The sequence below is a fragment of the Euprymna scolopes genome, chromosome 46 (genome assembly GCF_053919585.1).
Source record: "Euprymna scolopes isolate OS-2025 chromosome 46, ASM5391958v1, whole genome shotgun sequence".
Lineage (NCBI taxonomy): Eukaryota > Metazoa > Mollusca > Cephalopoda > Sepiida > Sepiolidae > Euprymna > Euprymna scolopes.
In genome coordinates, this window is record NC_136527.1 from 19,761,563 (window position 1) to 19,788,169 (window position 26,607).

Below are 26,607 nucleotides of genomic sequence, written 5' to 3' on the forward strand. Positions count from 1 at the left end.
AAAATAGATTAATTGATTGTTTAAGATTAGTTTTATTTGATTTTAATTTAAAGTCCGCCGCCTCGAAAAAAAATATTGTCTAACCGTTGGCTGTGAACAAACCTGTTTTCCAGTCATCCATAGAATCTAATTACCTGAATATTTCTAACTGCATTCCAAATTGACCGCATTCTAAATTTCCTTTTTCCTCGTGAGGAAATTGCGGTTTTCTTTATCTTTGATGAAAATAATTAAAACCAAACGCCGTCTCTTAATAAACATTCAAAGAGGGCCTAACATGGGAGTGGTCCATCCTGGTAAAAAACGACATCCTGTTCAACAATAGTCATTTATTTCACGCTCATAGTAATGCACTCATATCTTCATGTAGTACGTCTTACACGTGTTTCGTTGAATAGTGGAAAATTGAACAAATACCTCATCAGAGGCAAATATGTGTTCCTCGGAAATGGTTGGCCGACCTTACTGTTGTGTTCTACAAAGGCGGCCTCCAGAGCTTCATTAAACGATGGGAGAAATGCATAAGTCTGCGTGGTTTCTATGTAGAAAAGGACTAATAACTGCCCCAAGTCTCGTCGCTCTACTGCTACTATAATTGGGTTAGGGTTGAATAGCGGAAAATTCAATAAACAATGCACCAGAGACAAATATGTGTTCTTCGGAAATGGTTCGCCGACCTTACTCTAGTGTTCGACAATGGCGGCCTCCAGAGCTGCATTAAACGATGGGAGAAATGCATAACTCTAGGTGGTTTCTATGCAGAAAAAGACGAATAACTGTGGCAAGTCTCGTCGCTCTACTGCTATTAGAAGTGTGTCAGGGGCATTACTTATTGAACGGCCCTGATTGTTATCTTAGAATTTCAACGCACAAATATTCTTTTAGAAATAACTCTCTGTCAAACCAAACTACTCTATCCAAGTATATTTGGCAACTCAAGAATAACAATATTCCTTTCAACTTTAAATGGCGAGTAATTGAGTCTTGCAAGCCATATAAACCAGGAGATAAATTCTGTGCACTATGTACAAAAGAAACCCTAAAAATTTTGAAATATGAAGATATAAAAAATACAACCACCCTATTAAATTTAAGAGAGGAACTAATCTTCACATGCAGTCATAAACGTTGGCTTAAATTTAATAAATATAAACCACCCTAAATCATTAAAAATTACTTATTAGTAAAAATACAATATTCTTTTATTATTCTGTAATAAATTAAGTTAGAATAATTATCTCCCTTACATTCTTTAATTGAAGAAATATGACTAATTATCCCCCTTGCATTATTTAATTATACAAATAACATTATCCTCCAATCTCTTTCGAATTTTAAACCTTGGCGTTCATTAATCAAAAGTATGCTAACGGATATGAAATATTAGACAAGCGTTCTTTTTGAAAATTTATCATTTAATAAGCTGAAAAGCTATAGCAAGCATCTATATGAGTACTTTGACCATAGTTCCTGATTTTAAAAGGCGGAAAATTAAAAGGTAAATATTTGTACATATGTTTTTATGTATATATGTGTATATCTATGTATATGTATATATGTGTGTATTTTTTCATATATATGCATGTATGTATTTGTGTATATATGTATGTATAATATTGTACTCAAACCAAATTAATATTTATAATTTAACTCTATTTTATTTCTCTCTAACCCATATTAATGTTCTTATCAAGTTTAAATCCATACCTTTATTTTAATTTTTTCCAGATACATCTGCCTTACTTTTAATGCTACGTTTTTTTATGGTGTCTTTTACATTTAATAAAAACCCTTCCCAATATTTGCTGATGAGGAAACCTGTTTGTAAAAAAACTATATGTAATAATTATATATATACATATATAAGGATAAGCCTGAATAATCTTAGAGTGGATGAAACGCGGAATATTCAGTGTAGCTTAATCGCCATATATATTTTATAACTTTATATATATATATATATATATATATATATATACATATATATATGTATATATACATATACCTATATATATATACATATACATATATATATACATATACATATATATACATATACATGTGTATACATCAATCAATATATATATACACACATATATATGTATATATATATACATATACGTATATATACATATACGTATATATACATATACGTATATATATACATATACATATATATACATATACATATATATACATATACACATATATACATCAATCAATATATATATGCACACATATATATATACATATACATAAACATATACGCATATATATACATATACATATATACATATACATATATATACATATACATATATATACATCAATCAATATATATATATATACATACACACACACATATATATATGTATATATATATACCTATACATATACGTATATGTATACATGATGATTACAACGTCTTGTTAGACGAGTGCCACTCCCTCAGACATTTAAAATCCATGAGCCCAAATGCCTGAGGGAGTATCTATACAAATATGATGTTACAGAGTCTTAGCTTTGTACGACAGCTAAGTCTCTCTCTCCGTTCAAAATGTTGAGATCCAGCAACAAGCAATAGCAAGACAGCCAGCAACAAATTAAACTGCAGACCAGCATAGTGCGGGTAATGATCTTCCGCTTTATGGTTTTTTAAATCAGAGATTTGCTTCTCCTAGAAAGGTTGCCTTCACCACGGCTTACGGGAGCCCTCTCCACCCCAATACACATACACACACACACACACACACACACACACACACACACACACACACACACACACACACACGGTGCTAGTTGGCCGTTGACCCAGAAACCGAGTTCATTCGCCCTTTGGAAGGTCTTGTTTTTAATCCTTCAGGGAGACTAGCCGTCCTCCTCACCAAACAAGTCTGGTATATATATACATATACATATATATATACATATACATATACATATACATATATATACATCAATCAATATATATATATATATATATATATAAACACACATATATATATGTATATATGCATATATATACATATACATATACGTATACGTATATATATATACATATACGTATATACATATATATACATATACATATATATACATATACATATATATACATCAATCAATATATATATACACACACACATATATATGTATATATATGTATATATATACATATACATATACGTATATACATATACATATACATATATATTCATATACATATATATACATATACATATATATACATCAATCAAGATATATATACACACACACACATATATATATATACATATACATATACGTATATATATGCATATACATATATATATATACATATACATATATCTATACATTTATATATACATCAATCAATATATATATATATACATACATATGTATATATATATACATATACATATACGTATATATATACATATACATATGCATATATATATACATATACATATATATACATCAATCAATTTATATATATATTAGCGAAAAGTCAATGAGCAGGGTTTTTTTTCTAGAACTGCTCGTCTGTAGAATACTATACTGCGGAGCTGCTTCCCAACTGACTATAACATGGTCATTTTCAAGTCCAACGTAAACAGGTTTTTAAAGAGCCGTCCTCTAAAATAAATATAAAATTTCTACCATCACCCCAACAATCACATTAACTCTTATCCTTGAGTGGCATTCAGGCCTTGATGAGTCCAGACCTGAAACCAAACTTGATGCTTATCATCATCATAGCGTTTCACTCCGTCTCGAAAGTGGTCATTGGGCAGTGTCTGAGGTACCCCCCAGGTCCGCACTTTCATGGTAGGTGATTGACTGGACTCCAACTGACTATATACACGCTTTAAAATAAGTTGAATCACTAGAAACTTACAAAGCTGGGTAAAAAAAAAAAAAAAAAAAAAAAAAAAAACGGCAAACTCAAAACATTCTTTCATGTTTTAGAAAGTTACCCAAAGTTTAGAATAGAGAAAATAGTTTGAATTTAAACGTTTTCAAGTCCAACGTAAACATATTCTTTGAAGAGCCGCCCTTTAAAATAAACAAACTTACGAAACCGGCTTCGAAATCTAGTGGGCTATATCCTTTGTTCCCCCTCTGTTACCTCTTTCTCATAGAAGAGACATTGTTTTGGTTTCAAATCAAGTCATTAAGTTAGATAAATAAACAAATCTATCTATATATATAAAAGTGAACGTGTCTGTGTGTGTATGTATGTCTGTGTGTGTGTGTGCGTGTACATTTCCCTACACAATAACTCTGTCAATTTTAAGCCTACAGACTCGAAATTTAATATACAGCGTACCGAGATTTGGAAAAATCTATGTGATTGGTTTTCTTCCAAACATTTGGCGGTTAAGGGGTCAAAGTTCAACGATTTGACCCTTGAGAACTCTACCAAACTCCTCCGACAATTTTGGGTCTAAACACTTGAAATTTTAGGTATAGGTTCTTTGGACATGGATCTAACTTAATAACTTGATTTGAGCCCAACAGAATAAATGTTAAGGGTTCATAATAGGGGTCAAAGTTTTAAAAAAATGACCGTTTTTTTTTTTGTTTTTTTGTTGTTTTTTGCTCAGCATACACCTCGAAACACCCGGGCAACGACGGGCACCCATGCTAGTAAAATATAAAGTTAGTTATCTAATATATGCCTGGGGTCAAAATTTTAAAAAATCGTTAAACATCTTGTACATTCATCTTGGTTTATTTTTAATTTTTAATTTGTAATCGCTTTATATGAGATTCTACTTTGTTTAGGCGATTATGTATGACAACGTTAAAGAACGAAGAAACATTTTTTTTAATTTAGAATGGGGTATATTTAGTTGTGCTTATTCGAATATTTTTTTTACGGCAACCAGTGCGTTAATAAAAATCTAAGAATGCTTCCAAAGTGCTGCTAAAAAATCCCGTCCGGATCTCCAGTAGGCTTCACCTTGGGGGCGGGTTGATTAAGGCATGAAAGAATAATGGGCGGGTCTCAATCCAGGTAACTAAAAGTGGGTGTGGCTTAAATAATCTATTTTATATTTCTCTTAGTCTGTCTGTCTATCTGTCTGTCTGTTTGTCTATGTGTCCGTTCCACTTTTTCTCGAAAACTACTGGGCCGATCTGGCTGCAATTTTGTATGGAAAACGCAAATTCACCTGCAAAGCTTATCGGAAGAGGTGGAGAGTACTAGAAATTTGGGGAGACTTGTCACCTATATTCTGGGGAACGCCGCAGGTTGTTGAGAGAGTAATCTTTTATGATGGCCTGTGAAAATTCGTAATGCGTCACTCAGCTTCCAGGGAACACCACAGGCTGTTTTCAGGGAAAGATCTCTGAATACCTGTGTGAAAGCTGCTGGTGAGCCAATAGTAATAATAATAATAATAATAATAATGATAATAATAATAATAATTTATTTGCAAATGGTATCGGAAGAGGTGGAGATTACTGGAAAATCTGGGGAGACTTGTTGTCACTCAGCTTCCAGGGAACACCACAGGCTGTAGTCAATGCGATCTTTGATAACCTGTGTGAAAGCTCCTTGAGAGCCGATAATAACAACTTTGAAAAAAAAAAAAAAAACAATGGGAGAAATTGGAATCAGAGGGATGGTCGAGAAGATTCAACGAATTTTAATAATGAAAGCTGCAGAAATATTTAGGAAGACTCTTGAATGTGGAAACTAACACCACACATAAGCTACACGCAAAAACTGGACGCAAAAACAGCTACAGACGCAAAGAACGAAGGAACATCACATGGAACCATGAAAACTGAAACTGTATAATTGTAAGATACCGGCCTCCTCTTTTGTAATTTTTCTTAATGCAACCATAAACGGGCACCACACCAAATAATGAGGGTCAAGGAGGATGGAAAGACCGAGGAGAGAGAGCACTAGCCAGACCTCCGCTGGATGAGTGCAAGGAAGACTGGGACCTTGGAGAGGCTTGTTGCTACCCAAATTCCAGTGAAGACCAATGGTCGCCCCAACGAGAAATTATTGGTAATCGGCAGTTGCGATAACGCAAATTCTTTTTCAAAATGTTATAGAAAGAGGCGGAAAGTACTGGGAGTCTGGGGAGACATGTTGTCACTCAGACTCCAGGGAACATGAAAAATTGTTCTCTAAGAGAAATCTTTGATGATAGCTTGCGTAACTACTCCTAGTTAGTAAATAAATAAATTAATAATAATAATAATAATAATAATAATAATAATAATAATAATAATAATAATAACAATAATAATAATAATAATAATAACAATAATAACAATAATAATAATAATAATAATAACAATAATAATAATAATAATAATAATAATAATAATAATAATAAAACCCAGGTGAACACACCAATGTTGTTCCTAAAGAGAACTCTTTGATTATGTGTGAGTACTCTTATTGAGTAAATGATAGATAATAAGCAAAAACAGAACTGCACGCCAGTGGAACTCCCTGCCGCTTGCCTGTTTCCCACCTGACTACAACTTGGACGTCTTCAAGTCCAACATAAACAAACTCCTGACAAACCGCCCCCTTAAGTAAGACACTCTATCAAAACCCCCAATACTAATGATTACTACAATACTATCTCATTGATTACTGTACACGCAATAACCCTTATCCCTGAGTGGCCTTCGGGCCTTGATAAGTGGTGAACCCCATGTAAAAAAACAAAAAAACAAAATAGAAAAAAAATAATAATACTTACATCTTCCTTCATATTTGTTTGTTTGTCTGTCTGTCTGTTGAGTTCCAATTATGTTATTTTTCGTTGTTTTCTTTGAATAAAAACTCCCTATATATAAATATATAAATATATAAATATATATATATATATATATATATATATATATATATTTATGTTTTTAGTTTTTGTTTCTGTTTCTGGTGGGATTTTTGTTTGTTTGTTTGTTTGTTTTCTTACGACGATTTTTCTCTTTTCTTTAGCGGAGTTTTAATCTTTTTTTTTTTTTTTTGTCTTCGTTTTGTTCTTAAACCCCTAAACCGCCGCCGGTCGGGTCTCTGTGTTAACAAAACCCCTGGGTACAAGTCTTGAGATCGCCTGGCTTATCAAGATCAATATGAGACCTTCCCTCGTTTAGTGACACATCCTCGTCTTTATTACGTCAAGATTGCAAGACGTTTATTATTTTCAAAAAAGCGGGTGGAAACGGGTTGTTTGGTTGGAGGTTGGCCGAGTATGTGTTCGGGGGCGTGGAGGCGTGCGAAAAGGCCAGGTAAGTCATGAATATTTAGCAGGACAGACACTCCGTTCACAACCCTCAACTGTGAAGAAATTCTCAAACCAAGAAAGAAAGAAAGAAAGAAAGAAAGAAAGAAAGAAAGAAAGAAAGAAAATGAGAGAAACGTATAAAATTGCTGATGAAAAAAAAAAATAATAACAAAAAAATAAAAATCACATTAAACATATCCTTTCATACTGACTTAGGTTTAAAATACGGGTGCGTGTTTTAACCCACTCATTCAGGTGGAAACATTATTACGTATTTACGTGTCACGTCGAAATTAGTGTAAATTTGCACGGTGATCAGACGTTGCCCGGGATTGAATGATGATCAACTAATGTTTCACACTCTCATATTTTTATCAACCATAAAGTAGTTAATTTTTTTTTTTACATGGTAGTCACCACTTATCAAGGCCCGGAAGCCACTCGGGGATAAGGGTTATTGCGTGTACAATAATCAATGGGATAATATTGTAGTAATCGTTAGTAATGGAGATTTGATAAAGTGTCTTACTTAAGGGGGCGGTTTATCAGGAATTTGTTTATGTTGGACTTGAAGACATCCAAGTTGTAGTCAGGTGGGAAACAAGCAAACGGAAGAGAGTTTCACGGGCGTGCACTACTAAGAAAGAAGCTTTGTTCATGGAATCTACGTTTTGATTTAGGCACAGATAAAGAGTGGGGAAAATTATTGACAGTGGTTTCAACTAGACGGGTGTTTTTCATGAACGATTGGCGAGGGGGGCCAGAGATTGGAGCTCAAACGAGCACTTGCCATGGAAATAACGATAAAACAAAGACAGGCTCGCAACGTCTCTTCTGTGGGAGAGAGGTCGCAGGGAAGAGAAAAGGGCATCTCCCACTAAGCTACGAAGTCTATTTTGTACTCTGTCAAGGCAGGACAGGCTGTTTTTAGCAGCTCCTGCCCAGATGTGGCAGCAGTACTCCATCCTTGGACGTACTTGGCTTTTATATTGATAGAGAATTGCATCAGTAGTGAGATATCTACTGGAGCGGTAGAAGGATCACACCATTTTCCCAGCGATCTTGGCAACAGACTTGATGTACGTGTTCCATTTCAGATCAGGAGTGAAGGTCAAACCCAGAAGCTTGTAAAAACATGGAGCCTCCCCAAGACGAGAGCATCCATTTCAATTGTGCCAGATGGGGGTCAGAGCGTTGATGGTGTAAAGATAGGAGCTTGGTTTGAGATGCATTAAAAATAATTTCCATGATATTCAGAGAACAATATACACAAACCATACCATAAATTCAATCAAACTTTATATTATACTAGCAGGGAGACCTGACGTTGCCCGGGATTGAATGATGTTTCACACTCCCAGATCTTTATTGGCATCGAAATCGTTGAAATCTCGCATTTTTCAATCAAATCGATTGATTGCCTGTTCTAGTTTAGGACCAACCGCGATGCACCGTGAGGGGTGGGCTTAGCTCACGTCTTTCTCGATATAACTTTTTTCACAATGTATTATAGTCTACATTACACTGTAGAGAACATACTGTTGTTTTTATGAAATCATTTTTTATATATAATGGCTTGAATTAAAGTTTAAATTGCAAAAAAGTCAAGTATCATATTCAAATTGTGCTCTAAACAGGCATTCATTTCAAACGCGCCCCTGTCATATCCAAGAACCTACTGTTGATTTTATATATCTGGCCTTACTGCTTATCGTGTAGTTATAATAGCTTGAATTTAAGTTAAAATGAAAAAACCATGGTGCAATTCTGTTTTAAACAGAAATGTTCATTTTAAACCCGCCCCTGTCATATCCAAGAACCTACTGTTGGTTTTATATGTCAAGCCAATTGACTTGTTCGGTAATAGAACTTTTAAAATGCGCTTGTGATGTTAGGCTGTGTAAGGCGTTAACTTTGTTTAAAATCGTCTGTTTCTTTCTTTCGTTGGATTATTTCGATTATTGATTATCGATAATTATCGAAGGCATTCTGACACAAAACCTATCTTAGAACACTGCCAGGCACGTAAAGTTTCTTTGTGTAAAATTTCATAAAAATCGACCCAGCCGTTTTCGAGTCCATAGGGAACGAACTCACAGGCACAAAGACAATGTTCTTTATATAGAAGAGATTCCAAAATTTACGGAAAAAAATGATTCAATAAAAATATAATTGCAAGTAAAAACCAACATTGCGTTGTAAATCGGCTTTCAAACGTATTTTATACGTATTTCAATTTAAAATTCAAATTCAATCAAAGCTTTTATAAATAGAATAAAGGCGAAGCGTTGCTGAACACATAACTCGGTTTGTTCCTTTTTATTTCTCTATTTTGTCGGAATACTATTTCTATTATTCTCATCATATATATATATATATATATATATATATATATATATATATACACTTATATATATACACACACATACGCACACACACACACACACACACATATATATATATATATATATATATAGAGAGAGAGAGAGAGAGAGAGAGAGAGACTAGCAAAAGTGCCCGTCGTTGACTGGGTTCAAAAACAGTCTACAGAAAATAGACTCATATTTATGAAAGTATGATAGGTTATGAAAACGAAGAGGTGTAAATTTGGGTCGAATTTGGGGGTATCAAAACCAAAGCAAAATATGATGAAAGTAAAAATAAAATAGATAAACCCCATAATTTATTATACCATACATGTTCACACTGAAACACTTATCACAATATTCTATGGATCTATATTAAAAATCCTTGTTAAACTCTGTGATATACTTCCATTCTATAGAGGTCAGGCGCGAACGAACACTCCATAATTTTATTATACCATATTTCTTCAAACTGAAACATAATTATCAAAGTATACTTACGCAGATAGATATGAAAAGCCTTTATTAAAGTTTGTGCCTATTTCCATTCTATGGAAGCCAGGCGCGAACGCAGACCCTACAATTTTATTATACCATCCCTATTTAAGTTAAAACATACTTATCAAAGTATTATTATGTACATCTATATCAAAAACACTTGTAAACATTTTTGTTTATTTTAAATTTTTTATTTCCATACTTTGTGGAACAGGCGCGAACGCAGACCCCACAATTTTAATGAATCATCATTATGCCAGAGCAAACATCCCCATTCCTGTGTCTCGATACATCTTCTATCATTATATGTGATCAGTTTTCTATAATAGTCAACCATATAGGAGCCTATTCGTGACCAGACACACAGACGTTCAGCTTTATATTATATATATATGTGTGTGTGTATGTGTGTGTTTATATATATATATATATATATATATATATATATATATATATATTATACTATATTATATATAATATATAAATATAATATATAGAGAGAAAGAGAGAGAAATATACAGAAAGAAAAAGAAAGGAAGAAAGAAAGAAAAGAAAAAGGGAAGAAAAAACATAAAATTTTGACTATAGATTATAAATCCTTGTTTATTTTTATAATATTGCGTTGTAATGCAGCTTTCAAACGTATTTCATACGTATGTCAATTTAAAAATCAAATTCAATCAACGTTTCTAACACGGAAAACACGGCCTCAAATTTCAAATCCCGTTGCCAAACGCATTCTTCCGGCATTTCAAAAATAAACGTAGATAACTTTGTTTCTTCAACTTGATATCATGGCGAGGAAAAAAGAAAAAAAAAAGAAAAAATATAAAATTCTGACGAAGGAGCATAACTCCGAAATACATTAATTTTAAACAAGTAAATACTTGTTTATTTTCATAATGTTGCGTTGTAATTCGGGTTTCAAACGTATTTTATACGTATTTCGATTTAAAATTTAAATTTAACGTTTCTGATTTGTTTTAGATGAGGATTGGTTATTCATAAAACTTTGGTGAGTAAGTTAATTATTTATAAAATTTCACATTGACCCTGAAAATATCGTAAAAATTGAATCAATAGAAACATTTTGATAGATTTTTTTATTTAAAAATTGAAAAATATTGAATTCGTAAAATTCAATTAATTTCATTACTGTTTCAACAAAAAAATCTATTACTTTTGATACAACTTTAATAGTTTATTTTGGAAGTATAATCCATATAGAAAATAAACAACCCACTTTTAAAAGAGAAATTAAGAATTTTTTTATATTTTATTCGCAGTTTCGTGTTAGGGATGTCAAAAATTTCTACAAAAATTCTGATACACCTAGTGGTTGACACTAAAATAATGTTCAATAGGTACCTTCAACGCGCGCCACAGTTTTAACTCCCGTTATATGTAACACGATGTAACTGTAATTTATTTTAATATTATCATCCTAACTTTTTTACCATTTAAAAGATAAAGCTTCAAATAAACTGCTAATATTTTTTTCAAAATAATGAAAATGATAGACAAAATCGTGTTTACAGGAACTGACTCGCTTTTCGGCGGAGGAAGCACCCCAGAATACAGTAAACAGCTAATTTCTATCTTAATTGATTAGGGAGGGTCTTACTAGTCACCTTACATTGGGTGCCGTTTTGTTTGATATATTGTCTGCTTTTTAGTAGAATCCCACAACTTGAACTGATGGAATTTTATATATATATATATATATATATATATATATATATATGACATACATATATATATAGTGTGTGCGTATATCTCTGTGTCATATATATATATATATATATGACATATATATATATATAGTGTGTATATCTCTGTGACATATATATATGACATATATATAGTGTGTGTGTATGTCTGTGACATATATATGCATATATATATATATATATATAGATATATATATATAGATAGATATAGATATATATAGACACATATATATAGACATACATATCTATATAGACATATATATACATATATAGATATAGATATATATATAGACATATATATTGACAGACATATTTATATAGACATATATATATATACATATATAGATATAGACATATATATATATATAGACAGACATATTTATATAGCCATATATATACATATATATAGACATATATATATACATATATATAGATATATATAGACATATATATTTATATAGACATGTATGTATGTATATATATATATATATATATATATATATATATATATATATATATATATATGACGCTTTAAAACAACGTTGCTACGTAGTGACGTTTTATAAGCCGTAGATACGCCCATGTTTTAAAAATCTAGCAAAAATCAAATAGTCGTCATATTTTCCTGTCATTTTCAATATTTATTCAGTATTATATAAACCGACATAATAAAAGTAGGTTTCCTTTAATTTATTAGAGGAAATTCTTTTAGGCGTTCTTCCCCACCATATTTTATGTTATGAAAACTAAACAAAATCAATGTAGGTTGGTAAAAATTTCAACATTTTTTAACGCTGAGAAGATCAAATAATTAAAAAAAATAGTTATATATATTTGTTATTGGTTTTTCAAGCGATAAATACAGTTAATATATATTATATATAGAGATTTTTTACTATTTTTTACTATTTTTTTCTATTTTTTCAAGCGATTTTTTTACTATTTTTTCAAGCGATTTTTTACTATTTTTTACTATTTTTTACTATTTTTTCAAGCGATTTTTTTACTATTTTTTACTATTTTTTCAAGCGATTTTTTACTATTTTTTTCTATTTTTTACTATTTTTTACTATTTTTTTACTATTTTTAATATTACTTTTTTTTTTTATTTTTACTATTTTATTTTTTACCCATTTTATTTTTACTATTTTTTACTATTTTTTTACTATTTTTAATATTACTTTTTCAAGCGATAAATACAGTTAATATATATTATATAGAGAGATTTTTTACTATTTTTTACTATTTTTTACTATTTTTTCAAGCGATTTTTTTACTATTTTTTACTATTTTTTCAAGCGATTTTTTACTATTTTTTACTATTTTTTACTATTTTTTCAAGCGATTGATACGGTTAATATTGGCTCGAAGCTAATTTTTCTTTCTTTTTTATTTATTTACTGAGAAAGTCGCCCTTTAATTTGTTTGGACGTATAAAACATTTTTATTTATTTATCATTTTTAAAACAGTAATCTACGTACACGCGTGTTTCGAGTTAACTAACTCTCATCAGCGTCGCTCAATTGTTTCTAGGGATCGAACGTCAGACCATGTTTACCACAGTCCGGTTCCTTAACCGTTAGGCCACCAACCCTAGATCAATTTTACTGTTTATTTTTATCGCTTATAAATTTAGATTTGTTATTGTTTGTTTTTTTTTTTTTCAAAAGATAAATACGGTTACTATTAATTTACTTAGAAAGTCGCCCTTTAATTTGTGTGGACGTATATAACAGCTGACGAGAGGTAATTACCTCGAAACACGCGTGTACGTAGAGTACTATTTTAAAAATAATAAATAAATAAAAATGTTATATATATATATATATATATATATATATATATATATATATATATATATACTAGCATTTTCAGCCCGGCGTTGCCCGGCGTTGCCCGGCGTTGCCCGGCTGTTTGGATGTGTATGTTGATCAAAAAAAAAAAAAAAAAAGAAGTCGTAGTAGGAAGGCAGGTTCGAACCCGTACCGCAAAGGAGGAAAAGAACAGGGTAAAACCTAACGTTTATGCTGTTACGACTACCGCCAAACCGGAAGCGACATTTTTTAAAATTAAGGCAAGACAATCTAAAGGAGAGGATAGTTTTCGAAAATATCGGCGAAAAAGTGACCCCCCCTGTAGAAAAGTGACTAGTTGAAGGAGAAGATATTAACGTTTTTAGTCAATTTTTCGATATTTGTCGTATGATAGGTGGATCTTTAAAACGATACTGATCTTGGTAAAATCCGTCGACTCTATTGAAAGTTTAAGGCAGACATGCAAACAGACATACATACATACATACATACATACATTTATATATTGGTAACTAAAAATTTTCGACCCAAACTGATGAAAAAGCTTGCCCTATCTCTGAATAACCTTTATGTAAAATTTCAAATATTTAGACCAGAAATTTTCTGAGTAATTTCGAAGAGACCGAAGAGGTCAATTTATTCAAACTTTGACCCCTATTATGACCCCTTAAAATTCATTGTTTTGGGCTCAAATAAAGTTACTAAGTTAGATCCATGTCCAAGGAACCTATATCTAAAATTTCAAGTGCGTAGACGCCAAATTGTCGGAGGAGTTTGATAGAGTTTTCAGAGGTAAAATCGTTGCACTTTGACCCATTAATCGACAAATTTCTGGCCAAAAACCGATCACATCGATTTTCCCAAATCTCAGTACTCTGTATATCAAATTTCGAGTATGTAGACAGAGTTATTGCCTTGGGAAATGTACACAGACAGACAGATACACAAATACACAGACACACAGACACGTTCACTTATATATATATAGTAATTTATAAAATATATATGGCGATTAAGCTACACTGAATATTCGGCGTTTCATCCACTATAGGATTCGTCAGGCTTATGCGCAAATTCTGTGGTTGTTTCTCGTTTTTTTATATGTTGAGGATTATAGTTAGCCAATCAGCTTTCTAGTATCCACCGCGCCCCTTCCTTTCAGCCAATGGGCATGCATTTTATCGAACAAAATATAAAAAACAAAATAGAACCAGTTTTGGAAGAGTATAGTTCTTTCTGCATCAAAGATTCGTTTTCTTTTGCAAAAATTATGCAGAATTATACTCAAACTGACAAATTTATGTGTTCTTTTGATATTGAAAGCCTATTTACCTGCGTTCCACTCTCAGAGACTATTGATATATGTGCCGATGCCCTTTATCGCAGTCAACTCCCAACTCTCCCTATTCCTGAGAATATTTTTGTGGAACTTATGGAATACGCCACCATGTCGGTCGAATTCAGTTTTAATAACATTATGTACAGGCAGATAGATGGTGTTTCGATGGGTTCTCCCTTGGGACCAGCTCTGGCAAATATTTTCGTAGGTTTCCATGAAAAGAGTCTTTTATCTGGCTTTCAAAAACCAGATATTTTCGTTATGTTGACGACACTTTTTGTCTGTTCAACAATGAAACGGAAGCAGATACCTTTTTTGCATCCCTTAATAATATTCACCCAGTTCTAAAATTTACTATAGAAAAGGAAAATAATTCTTCCCTTCCTTTTCTAGATGTACTGGTGTGTAGAACACCTTCCGTTTTCTTGACTTCCATCTACCGTAAACCTATATTTACTGGTCTTTACACACGTTGGGACTCTTTTTGCCCCACTAAACAAAAATATAATCTCATCAACACTCTTATCCATAGAGCTTGTATGATATGTTCAGAGACCAAATTAAATGATGAAGTCAAATTTATTACCAAGACTCTTTGCAATAATGGTTTTCCATTGCAAATCGTGGATCTACTATTAAAAATAAAATCTCTAATTTCAATAAAATTAAACAGGCATCTGTCGACAAATGCCCTATCTACCTACGTCTACCTTGGCTAGGTAATGTTAGTGAAAGATTTGCCAAGCAAATTTCTTCTGTCGTACAACAATGTTACTTTGCATCAAATACCCGTGTTGTTTTTTCTTGTAAACCCATTTTGTCTTCAATTTGTAAAGACGTTCTTCCCCCACCCACACCATCACAATTCTATTATTTATTTATTTAAATGTAGCTGCGGTGTGTGCTACGTCGGGCGGACGTCTCAAGAATTAGATAATAGGGTAAAACAAAATGTTCCATCCAAAATTCGAAATGGAAACTATCTACCTTCGGACGTTTTGAATAATACCCATGGCTCATCTATAGGAGAGCACCTTATAAATAATCGTATTTGTGCTTTGAATTTTAGTGCTGACTTTTTTTTCCATCCTTAGTAAGTTGCACTCTCTTTAGCATCTCAAAATTCTAGAAAATATATATATATTAAGACTCTGAGACCTTCTGTTTGCAAAAAAAAAAGAGAATCTCTTAGGGTTTAATCTAGTTTCTATTTAGTAATTAATTCATCCCCCCTCTTTTTTTCATCCCCGATTCATTGTCCCCCCTTTTCTTTTTAAAACGTAATTAAGCTCGATTTTAGCTCTGTTGAGCGAGCTTCGAAACCGGTCAGCTGACACATTCATTTTTATTTTATAATTTCACAATCTTAAATAAATGTTTTCGAACAAGTTTAAATTTAGTCTTTACATAGCCATAATAAAATTTTGTACCACGCAATATATATATATATATATATATATATATATATATATATATATATATAAATCCCGTTATTTCTTTCATGTATGTATGTATGTATGTATGTATGTATAAAGGGCGAGTGAACATTTTTTTTGGGTCAACGGCCAACTAGTACCGTGTGTGTTTGTGTGTATGTATGTGTGTGCTGGGGTAGAGAGGGCTCCCGTAAGCCGTGGTGAACGCAACCTTTCTAGGATAAGCAAATCTCTGATATAAAAAAAACAAAAAGCGGGAGACCAGTACCCGCATTAAGCTGGTCTGCAGTTTAATTTGTTGCTGGCTATCTTGCTCTTGCTTGTTGCTGGATCTCAACATCTTGAACCGAGAGAGAGACTTAGTTGTCGTACAAAGCTAAGACTCTGTAACATCATCTGTGTATAGATACTCCCTCAGGCATTTGTCTATAAAAATGGTCCTGTGGTGATGGAAGTAATTTTCGGGCTCATGGACTTTAAGTGTCTGAGGGAGTGGCACTCGTCTGACAAGACGTTGCAATCATCATGTATGTATGTATTATGTATGTATGTATGTATGTATGTGTGTGTGTATGTATGTATGTGTGTTCGCTTTTTCTGTATGTCAACAAAAGGCTTTTTTCAGAGAAGCGGTCGCTCGCTTCACAACTTTTTAAAACTTTTTATATCACATATAAATCGTAATATCTCACAGTTAATAACGAAGCTCGCCTGTCTATTTAATTTGCTCGATTTTGGGAAGATAAATATTCAACATTTGTCGCTCGCCGCATGTGGGTTAGTCTTTTTCCTATAACATCTTGGAAAAAAAAACGTTCAGCAGTAAATGAATACTATACCGCAGCCAAACTTGACCTCATTAAAACGGGCACCTGCTAAATCCAAGTAATTAAATAAATTCAAACGTGTTTCCGTTAGCATCTCGCGGTGGGGCAATAGTTAACGTCGTACGTTTTTTTTTTTCACACTTTAATTTACAACTTTGCCTCAAGGGTTCGGGTTCGATCCTCATACTTATATCTTTTACCCCACCCCCACCCCCGGAGTTTCCACACACACCTTCAAACACCCGGGCAACGCCGGATACCCCTCGCTAGTATACGAATAAAGTTAAGCCAAAAAGGAGAGATGGCTTAAAAAGTAAGCTACAAAATAATCATATTTCATAATTGAGCATTCATATACTGTTTTAACAAAAACCAAGACTTCAAGAAATGGGTTGATAAGCAACAAAAAGTGTATTTCATTGTTAGTTACAATTGTTTCAAGATCGTTTCGACAAATTAAAACAATATGTCATTTGAAAATGTTCACAAGAACAGCCTTCCTTCAGACTTATTAAATAAAAAAACACTTTAACAATGAAACATAAAGGAAAAGAAACATTTCCTTTATGAGGAAAAGGAAACCAGCGGGAACACTTTACCTCTGTCGCATCCTTTGTAAAGTATTTGTTTTCTTTATAGATATATATATGATTGCTTCACACACACACACACACACATATATATATATATATATATATATATATATATATATATATATACATATATGTATATATATGATGATTGCTGCATCTTTCCACATGATCGCCGTCACATTGAGTTCTTCCAATCTCATCGTCCATGCCATCTCAGATGACTCTGCACTCCCGCCACAGATTTGCACATCTTGAAGCAGATGTGACATACAAATTGAGCAATTTCCATCGAGTTGACTTCCTCCGGAGGTTGAAGGGTATTCCTACGAACAATCACATGTCATCTCAAACCAGCTGCATGTTAAACTTACATACATACATACATGATGATTGCAACGTCTTGTCAGACGAGTGCCACTCCTTCAGTCATTGAAAGTCCATGAGCCTAAAGATAACCTTTTTTTTCTTTTAGTCCTGCCAGCGAATTCACACACTCAAGCATACATGACATTGAAACGGTCCTTGGCATACATACATACATACATACATACATACATACATATATACATATCCATGTGACATACAAATTGAGCAATTTCCACTAAGTTGACTTCCTCTGGAGGTTGAAGGGTATTCCCATGAACAATCACGTTAAGGAAAAGAAACATTTCGTTCATGAGGAAAAGACAATAAGCGAGAACACTTTACCTCTACCGCATCCTTTCTAAAGTATTTTACTTTGTAAAGTATTTTTCAAAAATATACTTGACCATCTGATAATGTATTGTTATCAGGGTTCCAAAGAGAGTCGTTTTTAAAACAAGTTAATCTCAAAAACAGGGAATATTTTATCATGTACTTTATGTTGGATATTGTGAGACCCGGATAGAGCCGGATAATCAAAACATATTCAAACATAATTTTTACATGTCAAAAAACATACCCTCCGATGTCGAGACCAACAATGAGAATTACTCTTGACATCGGAGGTATGTTTAGGTCTGTTTGTGACATGTAAAAATTGTGTTGGAATATGTCTTTTTTTTCCATAGAAGTGTTTGCAGAGTTTGCTACATTCAAAAATACAGAGATAACATATTTTTACTGATTGTTGAAGATTGCTAACGGAACAGAAAATAAAAGACGTGTTTTCAAAATCTGTGAATTGAACTATATATATATATATATATACATATATATATATATATGTATATATATATATATATATATATATATATATATATATATATATATATATATATATATCACATTAGTTATTCTAGCTTTACAATCTTCCAATGAACTAGGTTTGGTTGCATACACAATTGTTTTCACATGTCCCCATAAGAAAATCTAATGGAGTTAAATCTGGCGAACGTGGAGGCCAATGAAATAGTCCACCCCTTCCGATCCATCTGTTAGGAAATTCCCGATTTAGAAACTGTCTAACACGCCGAGCAAAGTGACAAGGAGCTCCATCTTGTTGAAACACTGTATTATCTTTCAAGTTTAATTGTTCAAGTTACGGAATAAAGTAATTCTGCAACATATCTAAGTAGCTGTCACTGTTAATAACACGATCTTCAAAAAAATATGGCCCTATGATTCGATTTATTCCCAAAGCACATCACACATTAACTTTAAGAGAGTCCCTTTCATGTTCAACAGTTTCATCTGGGTTTTCAGTTCCCCAAATTCGGCAATTATGCCTGTTGACCTTGCCACTAATGTGAAATGTTGCTTCATCAGAAAACAGTAAATTACTCATAAATGCATCATCATTGCAAAGTTTTTCACTGAACTGGTGACAGAAAGTTAGCCGTGCATAATAATCCTCTTCTAACAACTGTTGATGTAATTGTAATTTTGTAAGCTTTCATGTGAAGTTTTGCCCGCAGAATCTTATGCACAGTAGACTTTGGCAGCCCGAGCTCCAATGATGCCCGTTTTACAGACTTTCTTGAACTTTTTTATCGTTATTTTCATGGCAGGTGCCTGTCTGAACTCCAATCCCTGGTCCCCCCTCGCCAATCTTTCACAAAAAACACCCGTCTAGCTGAATCCACTGTGAAAAATTTCCCCCACTCTATATCTGTGCCTAAATCAAAACGCGGATTCCATGAACAAAGCTTCTTTCTTAGAACTGCACGCCTGTGGAACTCTGTTCCGTCTGCCGGCTTCCCTCCGGACTACAACTTGGATGTCTTCAAGTCTAATGTTAACAAATTCCTAATGAACCGCCCCCTTAAGTAAACACTCCATCAAATCTCCACACTAACGTAATGTACTTGCAATAACCCTTATCCCTGAGTGGCTTCCGGGCCTTGATAAGTGGTGATCACTGTGTAAAAAAAAAAAAAAAAAAAAAAAACTTGCAGTAAAGGGTTCTTCTATGGAAGCAACACTGACACATGGCCTTTCAGACCGTGGTTTATCATGGACAGAGCCTGTCTCTTTAAATTTTTTCATCCATTTAACAATGATGTTCCTATGAGGCGCTTTTTTTTGTATTCAATTCTAAACTTACTTTGTACAGAAATAGTAGATTTCAATTCAGCCAACCAAAGGACACAGTTTACTTTTTCCTCAGTTGAAGCCATGGGATCAAATTGATTCTGAAAAACAAAAGAAAATATTTTTTATTTATTTTTTTACTTATCTGAAAATTGTTACGAATTTTGTGGTGAAAAATTATTCAATAACTATACTTCAAACTTGATACATTAAACTTTATAATATGTTTTACAGATTATTTCTATCGCAAATACAAATAAAGTTATACATTTTTTAAAATGCACACGAACTTTATGGACACCCTGTATATATATATATACATATAATTATTTTTTTTACTATAATAATTAAATACCTACAGACACTAGTGTTTCATCCTTTCGGGATTCTTCAGTGCAGGTGTCATGATTACTACCAGTCGAACGATTCGAACCCCGCGACACGATACATCTCTGGCTCGATTAGCGGAGGCCGTATCCATTCGGCTACCATTAATCATGTGAAATAGCGTTGAATTTTAAACATTTTAATTTAAATGTTCATTACGTCAGACAGACAGTGATCAAATCGTTATACGATGATCTACGCATAAGAGCTAAATTGACCGACTTTTAATTCAACAGAAAGTGCTCAACGATAAGAAACGTATTTCTTAAAGGGGCTGTCATAATTATTTTTTTTACTATAATAATTAAATACCTACAGACACTAGTGTTTCATCCTTTCGGGATTCTTCAGTGCAGGGTGTCATGATTACTACCAGTCGAACGATTCGAACCCCGCGACACGAGACATCTCTGGCTCGATTAGCGGAGGCCGTATCCATTCGGCTACCATTAATCATGTGAAATAGCGTTGAATTTTAAACATTTTAATATATATATATATATATATATATATATATATATATATATATATATATATATATATATATACATACATATATATACATACATATATATACATATATATATACATATATATATACATATATATATATATATATATATACATATATATATACATATATATATATATATATATATATATATAAAAATGATTGGAGTTCAGACGAGCACCTGCCATGGAAGTAATGATAAAACAAGGATAGGCTCGCAACGTCTCTTCTGTGGGAGAGAGGTTGCAGGGTAGAGAAAAGGGCATCCCTCACTAAGCCACGAAGTCTATTTTGTACTCTGTCAAGGCAGGATAGGCTGTTTTTAGCAGCTCCATTATATATATATATATATATATATATATATATATATATATATATATATATATATATATATATATTGACAAGCTTCTGGGTTTGACCTTTACTCCTGATCTGAAATGGAACACGTACAACAAGTCTGTTGCCAAGGTCGCTGGAAAGATGGTGGGATCCTTCTACCGCTCCAGAAGATATCTCACTACTGATGCAATTCTCTATCTATATAAAAGCCAAGTACGTCCAAGGATGGAATACTGCTGCCATATCTGGGCAGGAGCTGCTAAAAACAGCCTATCCTGCCTTGACAGAGTACAAAATAGACTTCGTGGCTTAGTGAGGGATGCCCTTTTCTCTACCCTGCAACCTCTCTCCCACAGAAGAGACGTTGCGAGCCTATCCTTGTTTTATCATTATTTCCATGGCAGGTGCTCGTCTGAACTCCAATCATTTTTATATATATATATATATATATATATATATATATATATATGTATATATATATATATGTATATATATATATATATATATATATATATGTATATATATATATGTATATATATATATATATATATATATATATATATATATATATATATATATATATATATATATATAAGATGCAGTGTTTATCTGATATAAGCAATGTTCTCCAACGAGAAGAATAGCAAGAATAAGATTAATAAATAAATTGTTTTTGGAGTGTAAGCAACTTTCTAGCGTGGTAGAGAGAGCCCACCTTCTTTGCAGCAGCCTTGGCAATGCTCTCGATGAATCTAAGTCAGCGGGTATAATATTGCTTTTTTTTAACGGACTAAAAATCTAGGTTATATTACATTTCTCTTAGTTCATCGGTCTATTCATTTCACTATTTCTCGGAAATTAGCGAGCTGATTTGACTAAAATATTGTATGCGCCTTTGCTTAACGTATTATAGTATTCGAGATTAGTATTAAATGAAAAAGTGAGCACAAATTTAACCATGTTCAACCCCCCAATTTGGTATGAAGCACACATTCTAATTTAATGGCCTATAACTTTTTCTCGTTTAAACGGGCTGAAAGACCAAGTCAATCTATAACTCAATCCCTGTTGACCCTCGCTCTTGTTTTGTGCTTTGTTTCCGTCTCTGTTATCTGCTATTTGTTAACAGTTGATGCAACAAAAGAAATATGGATAAAAATATTGAAATAGTGTATTTTAAACAACAAAAAAAAGAAATTTGAGAACAAGTAGTAATACTATTTGTTATGGTGTGTGTCCATTCCACGGATAATAATAAACGCTTCTATTTTGTTTAAAGACTCGGGAATATGTCTTTTGGCGCTAGCATGCCAGTTATGCACGAGTCTTGCACACGTGGCAGTCGGACTGACGTATAACCATACTCTTTAATTGTTTTAATCCGTATCTATGTTATTCTTGACGAGCCTTACTCTTTTTTGGTGCTGTATTATAAGCTTCGTTTCCTTCTCTGTCACCCACGTTTATTGACAGTTGATGTAATAAAGGAAGGAATATATGAAACTATTGGAATATTCCATCTATACCTATAAAAGCGATAACGTGTGTGTGTGTGTGTGTGTGTGTGTGTGTGTGTGTGTGTGTGTGTGTGTGTGTGTGTGTGTGTGTGTGTGTGTGTGCATTTTTTCTGTTTGTTCGCCCAAGGCTTTTTTCGCCGGGCTTCTCGGTCGGGTCACTCCCTTTTAAAACTTTTTATATACCTCCTAGATAATAATATCTACCAATTATGACCGGAGGTCGCATCTATCTTTAATTTTCCTGACTTTTATGCACTATTTTCGAGATTTTTTTTTCGATCGCCGCGTCTTCATTACACTTTTCAGTATAAAAAAAAAAGCGAATGCTGGGGCGGGGGAAACAGAAACTGGTTGTAGCGCCAACCTTAGTTTGATCTTAATAAGGTCAAACATCACGTAACTTAACTTTCTCGCACCTGTCAATTTCACTTTATAAACGTTAAATTAAGACTCTTTTTCACTTCCTCTCCCCTCGTGCCCAAGATGGTTAGGTGTCACACTCATATCCTTTATGATACGACAACGTAACAAGTGGAGGAGAAATCCTTTACGACTGAGACAATTTTCACCACATTAAAAAAAATTGACCCTGGTGTCTAACTCTGGCCCGTGGAGAGGCATTGTAAACAGGAACCAAGAGGTAATAGTTTTTTTTCTAATAATAGATAGATTCCAACCCGACAACAAAAGCCCTCTCTAGCTCCATTAACTTAATATATATGCACACACACACACACATACACACACACATACACTTATATATATGATGATTGCAACGTCTTGTCAAACGAATGCCACTCCCTCAGACACTTAAAGTCCATGAGCCCCAAAATGACTTTAATCGCCACAGATCCGTTTTAATAGACAAATGTCTGAGGGAGTATCTATACACAGACGATGTTACAGAGTCTTAGCTTTGTACGACAGCTAAGTCTCTCTCTCTCAGTTCAAAATGTTGAGATCCAGCAACAAGCAAGAGCAAGATAGCCAGTAACAAGTTAAACTGCAGACCAGCTTAATGCGGGTACTGGTCTCCCGCTTTACCGCTTTTTAAATCAGAGATTTGCTTCTCCTTGAAAGGTTGCCTTCACCACAGCTTACGGGAGCCCTCTCCAACCCAACACACATATGCACACACACAAACACACACGGTGCTAGTTGGCCGTTGACCTCCAAAAAGGGTTCATTCGCCCTTTAGAAGGTTTTGTTTTTAATCCTTCAGGGAGACTAGCCACCCTCCTCACCAAACAAGTCTGGTGGGGGAACCAGTTTAGTCGCCGGTGACCCGACCATGAGGCAGGTAATACTGGGTTAAATGGTACCAGTAGCATATGACATGACCTCACACACTATATATATATATATATATATATATATATATATATATATATATATATATATAATTGCTTCTTATAAGATATATATATATATATATATATATATATATATATATATATATATATATATATATATATATATATATATACTACCATGGGCGCCCGGCGTTGCCCGAGTGTTTGGATGTGTATGTTGAGCAAAAAAAAAGTGGTAGTAGGAAGGCAGGCTCGAACCCGTACCACAAAGGAGAAAAAGAACGGGGTAAAACCTAACGTTTATGCTGTTACGACCACAACCAAACCGGAAGCGATATTTTTAAAAATTAAGGCTAGACAATCTAAAGGAGAGGATAGCTTTAAAAAATATCGGCAAAAAAAGTGCCCCCCCCCTGTAGAAAAGTGCCTAGTTGAAGGTGAAGATATTAATGTTTTTAGCCAATTGTTCGATATTTGTCGTATGAAAGGTCGAACTTTAAAACGATACTGATCTTGGTAAAATCCGTCCCCTCTATTGAAAGTTTAAGGCAGACATGCAAACAGACATACATACCTACATTTATATATCGGTAACTAAAACTTTTCGACCACAATTGATGAAAAAGCTTGCCCTATCTCTGAATACCCTTTATGTAAAATTTCAAATATTTAGACCAGAAATTGTCTGAGTAATTTGGTAGAGAACGCAGAGGCCAATTTTTTAAAACTTTGACCCCTATTATGATTCCTTAACATTTATTGTTTTGGGCTCAAATCAAGTTATTAAGTAAGATCCATGTCCAAAGAACCTATATCTAAAATTTCAAGTGCGTAGACCCAAAATTGTCGGAGGAGTTTGATAGAGTTCGCAAAGGTCAAATCGTTGAACTTTTGACCCCTTAATCGCCAAATTTCTGGCCAAAAAGCGATCACATCGATGTTCCCAAATCTCAGTAACTTGTATATCAAAGTTCGAATCTGCAGACTACAAATTGACAGAGTTATTGCGTTGGGAAATGTACACAGACACACAGACACGTTCACTTATATATATATATATATATATATATATAAATTATATATATATATATATATATATACTTGTACTTTTTTGTAGAAAAAGAAATCCCATACAGTGCTCTATTATTAGGGAAAAAACCTTTCTCGAAATAAGAGCAATATATTTTTTTGTATAATATATACAGGAATTTACATTTATATCGGTAGTCGGTACCGACGGAACCGCCGGTACCGACTACCGATATAAATGTAAATTCCTGTATATATTATACAATATATATATATATATATATATATATATATATATATATATATATATAAATTTTTTGTGTGTATTGATATTCATATTAAAAACCCTCTTTTCTATTTATTTAAAAAGAAAATAGAATTTTCTTTTATATGGGTTGTGGAATTGCATTCACTGGCAAAAGATCTAGCTAATTTGCATATTCTTTTAAACATTCATTTTAATTAATTTTCGGTTTTCCTACGGAATTATCATCTTTAATTAACTATTACGTGTAATTATATTCATGCAGATATTCTACATGATTTATACTTGCATAATATTTGCGTAAAAAGTTTATAGTAAACACAAAACTCTTTCCATATATATTTATGCATACGTATATATTTTTGTTAAAAAATTTTGGTCTACAGACATGACACTTCATATATAAGGTATTTGAACCTGTGGGAAAGTTTATATTTGCGTTTTAATCCGGAAAAATCGGTGCAAAAATGTGAAAATTAAAAAAAATGGGATTTGTTGGGTACAGTCTCGAAAGACAAAGGATACCCCCTGCAATCTCCAACCACACCTCTCCTGAATCGGCACTGTTTGAGTCCAGTGGCAAGGAGAAGACCAGGACGACTGGAAGCAATGCCGAGATAAGCGGAGAGCACATTCAGCACCTGGAAGTCCCAAATGGTCACCCATTTAGGACTGACAAAGTTCATCGTTGCTTAACTTCGGTGATCCAGCGGGAACGTGATTATGTCGTATATTTACTTGAGATTACATAATAAAAAATACGAAAATAAAGCTATGTCATCAGTCAGAAATATGTCGCACGAGAATTCTGTTGGGCGATGTGCTATCTCGTCTTACGCGTCGCCAAATTTATTTATTCGATACAACCC

At 33.1% G+C, this 26,607-nt stretch overlaps 1 protein-coding gene across 1 annotated transcript in view; it reads right to left on the reverse strand.

The window, feature by feature from the left end:
* LOC145270438 (sodium- and chloride-dependent glycine transporter 2-like) overlaps window positions 1-6,880 on the reverse strand; it is a 171,562-nt gene extending 164,682 nt beyond the window's left edge. The window contains exon 1 of the mRNA XM_080126080.1: window positions 6,735-6,880. Within this exon, the coding sequence (XP_079982206.1) occupies window positions 6,735-6,746 (12 nt within the window). The 5' untranslated portion in view covers window positions 6,747-6,880. The remainder of the gene's footprint in view (window positions 1-6,734) is intronic.
* Between the last annotated feature and the right edge of the window lie 19,727 nt (window positions 6,881-26,607).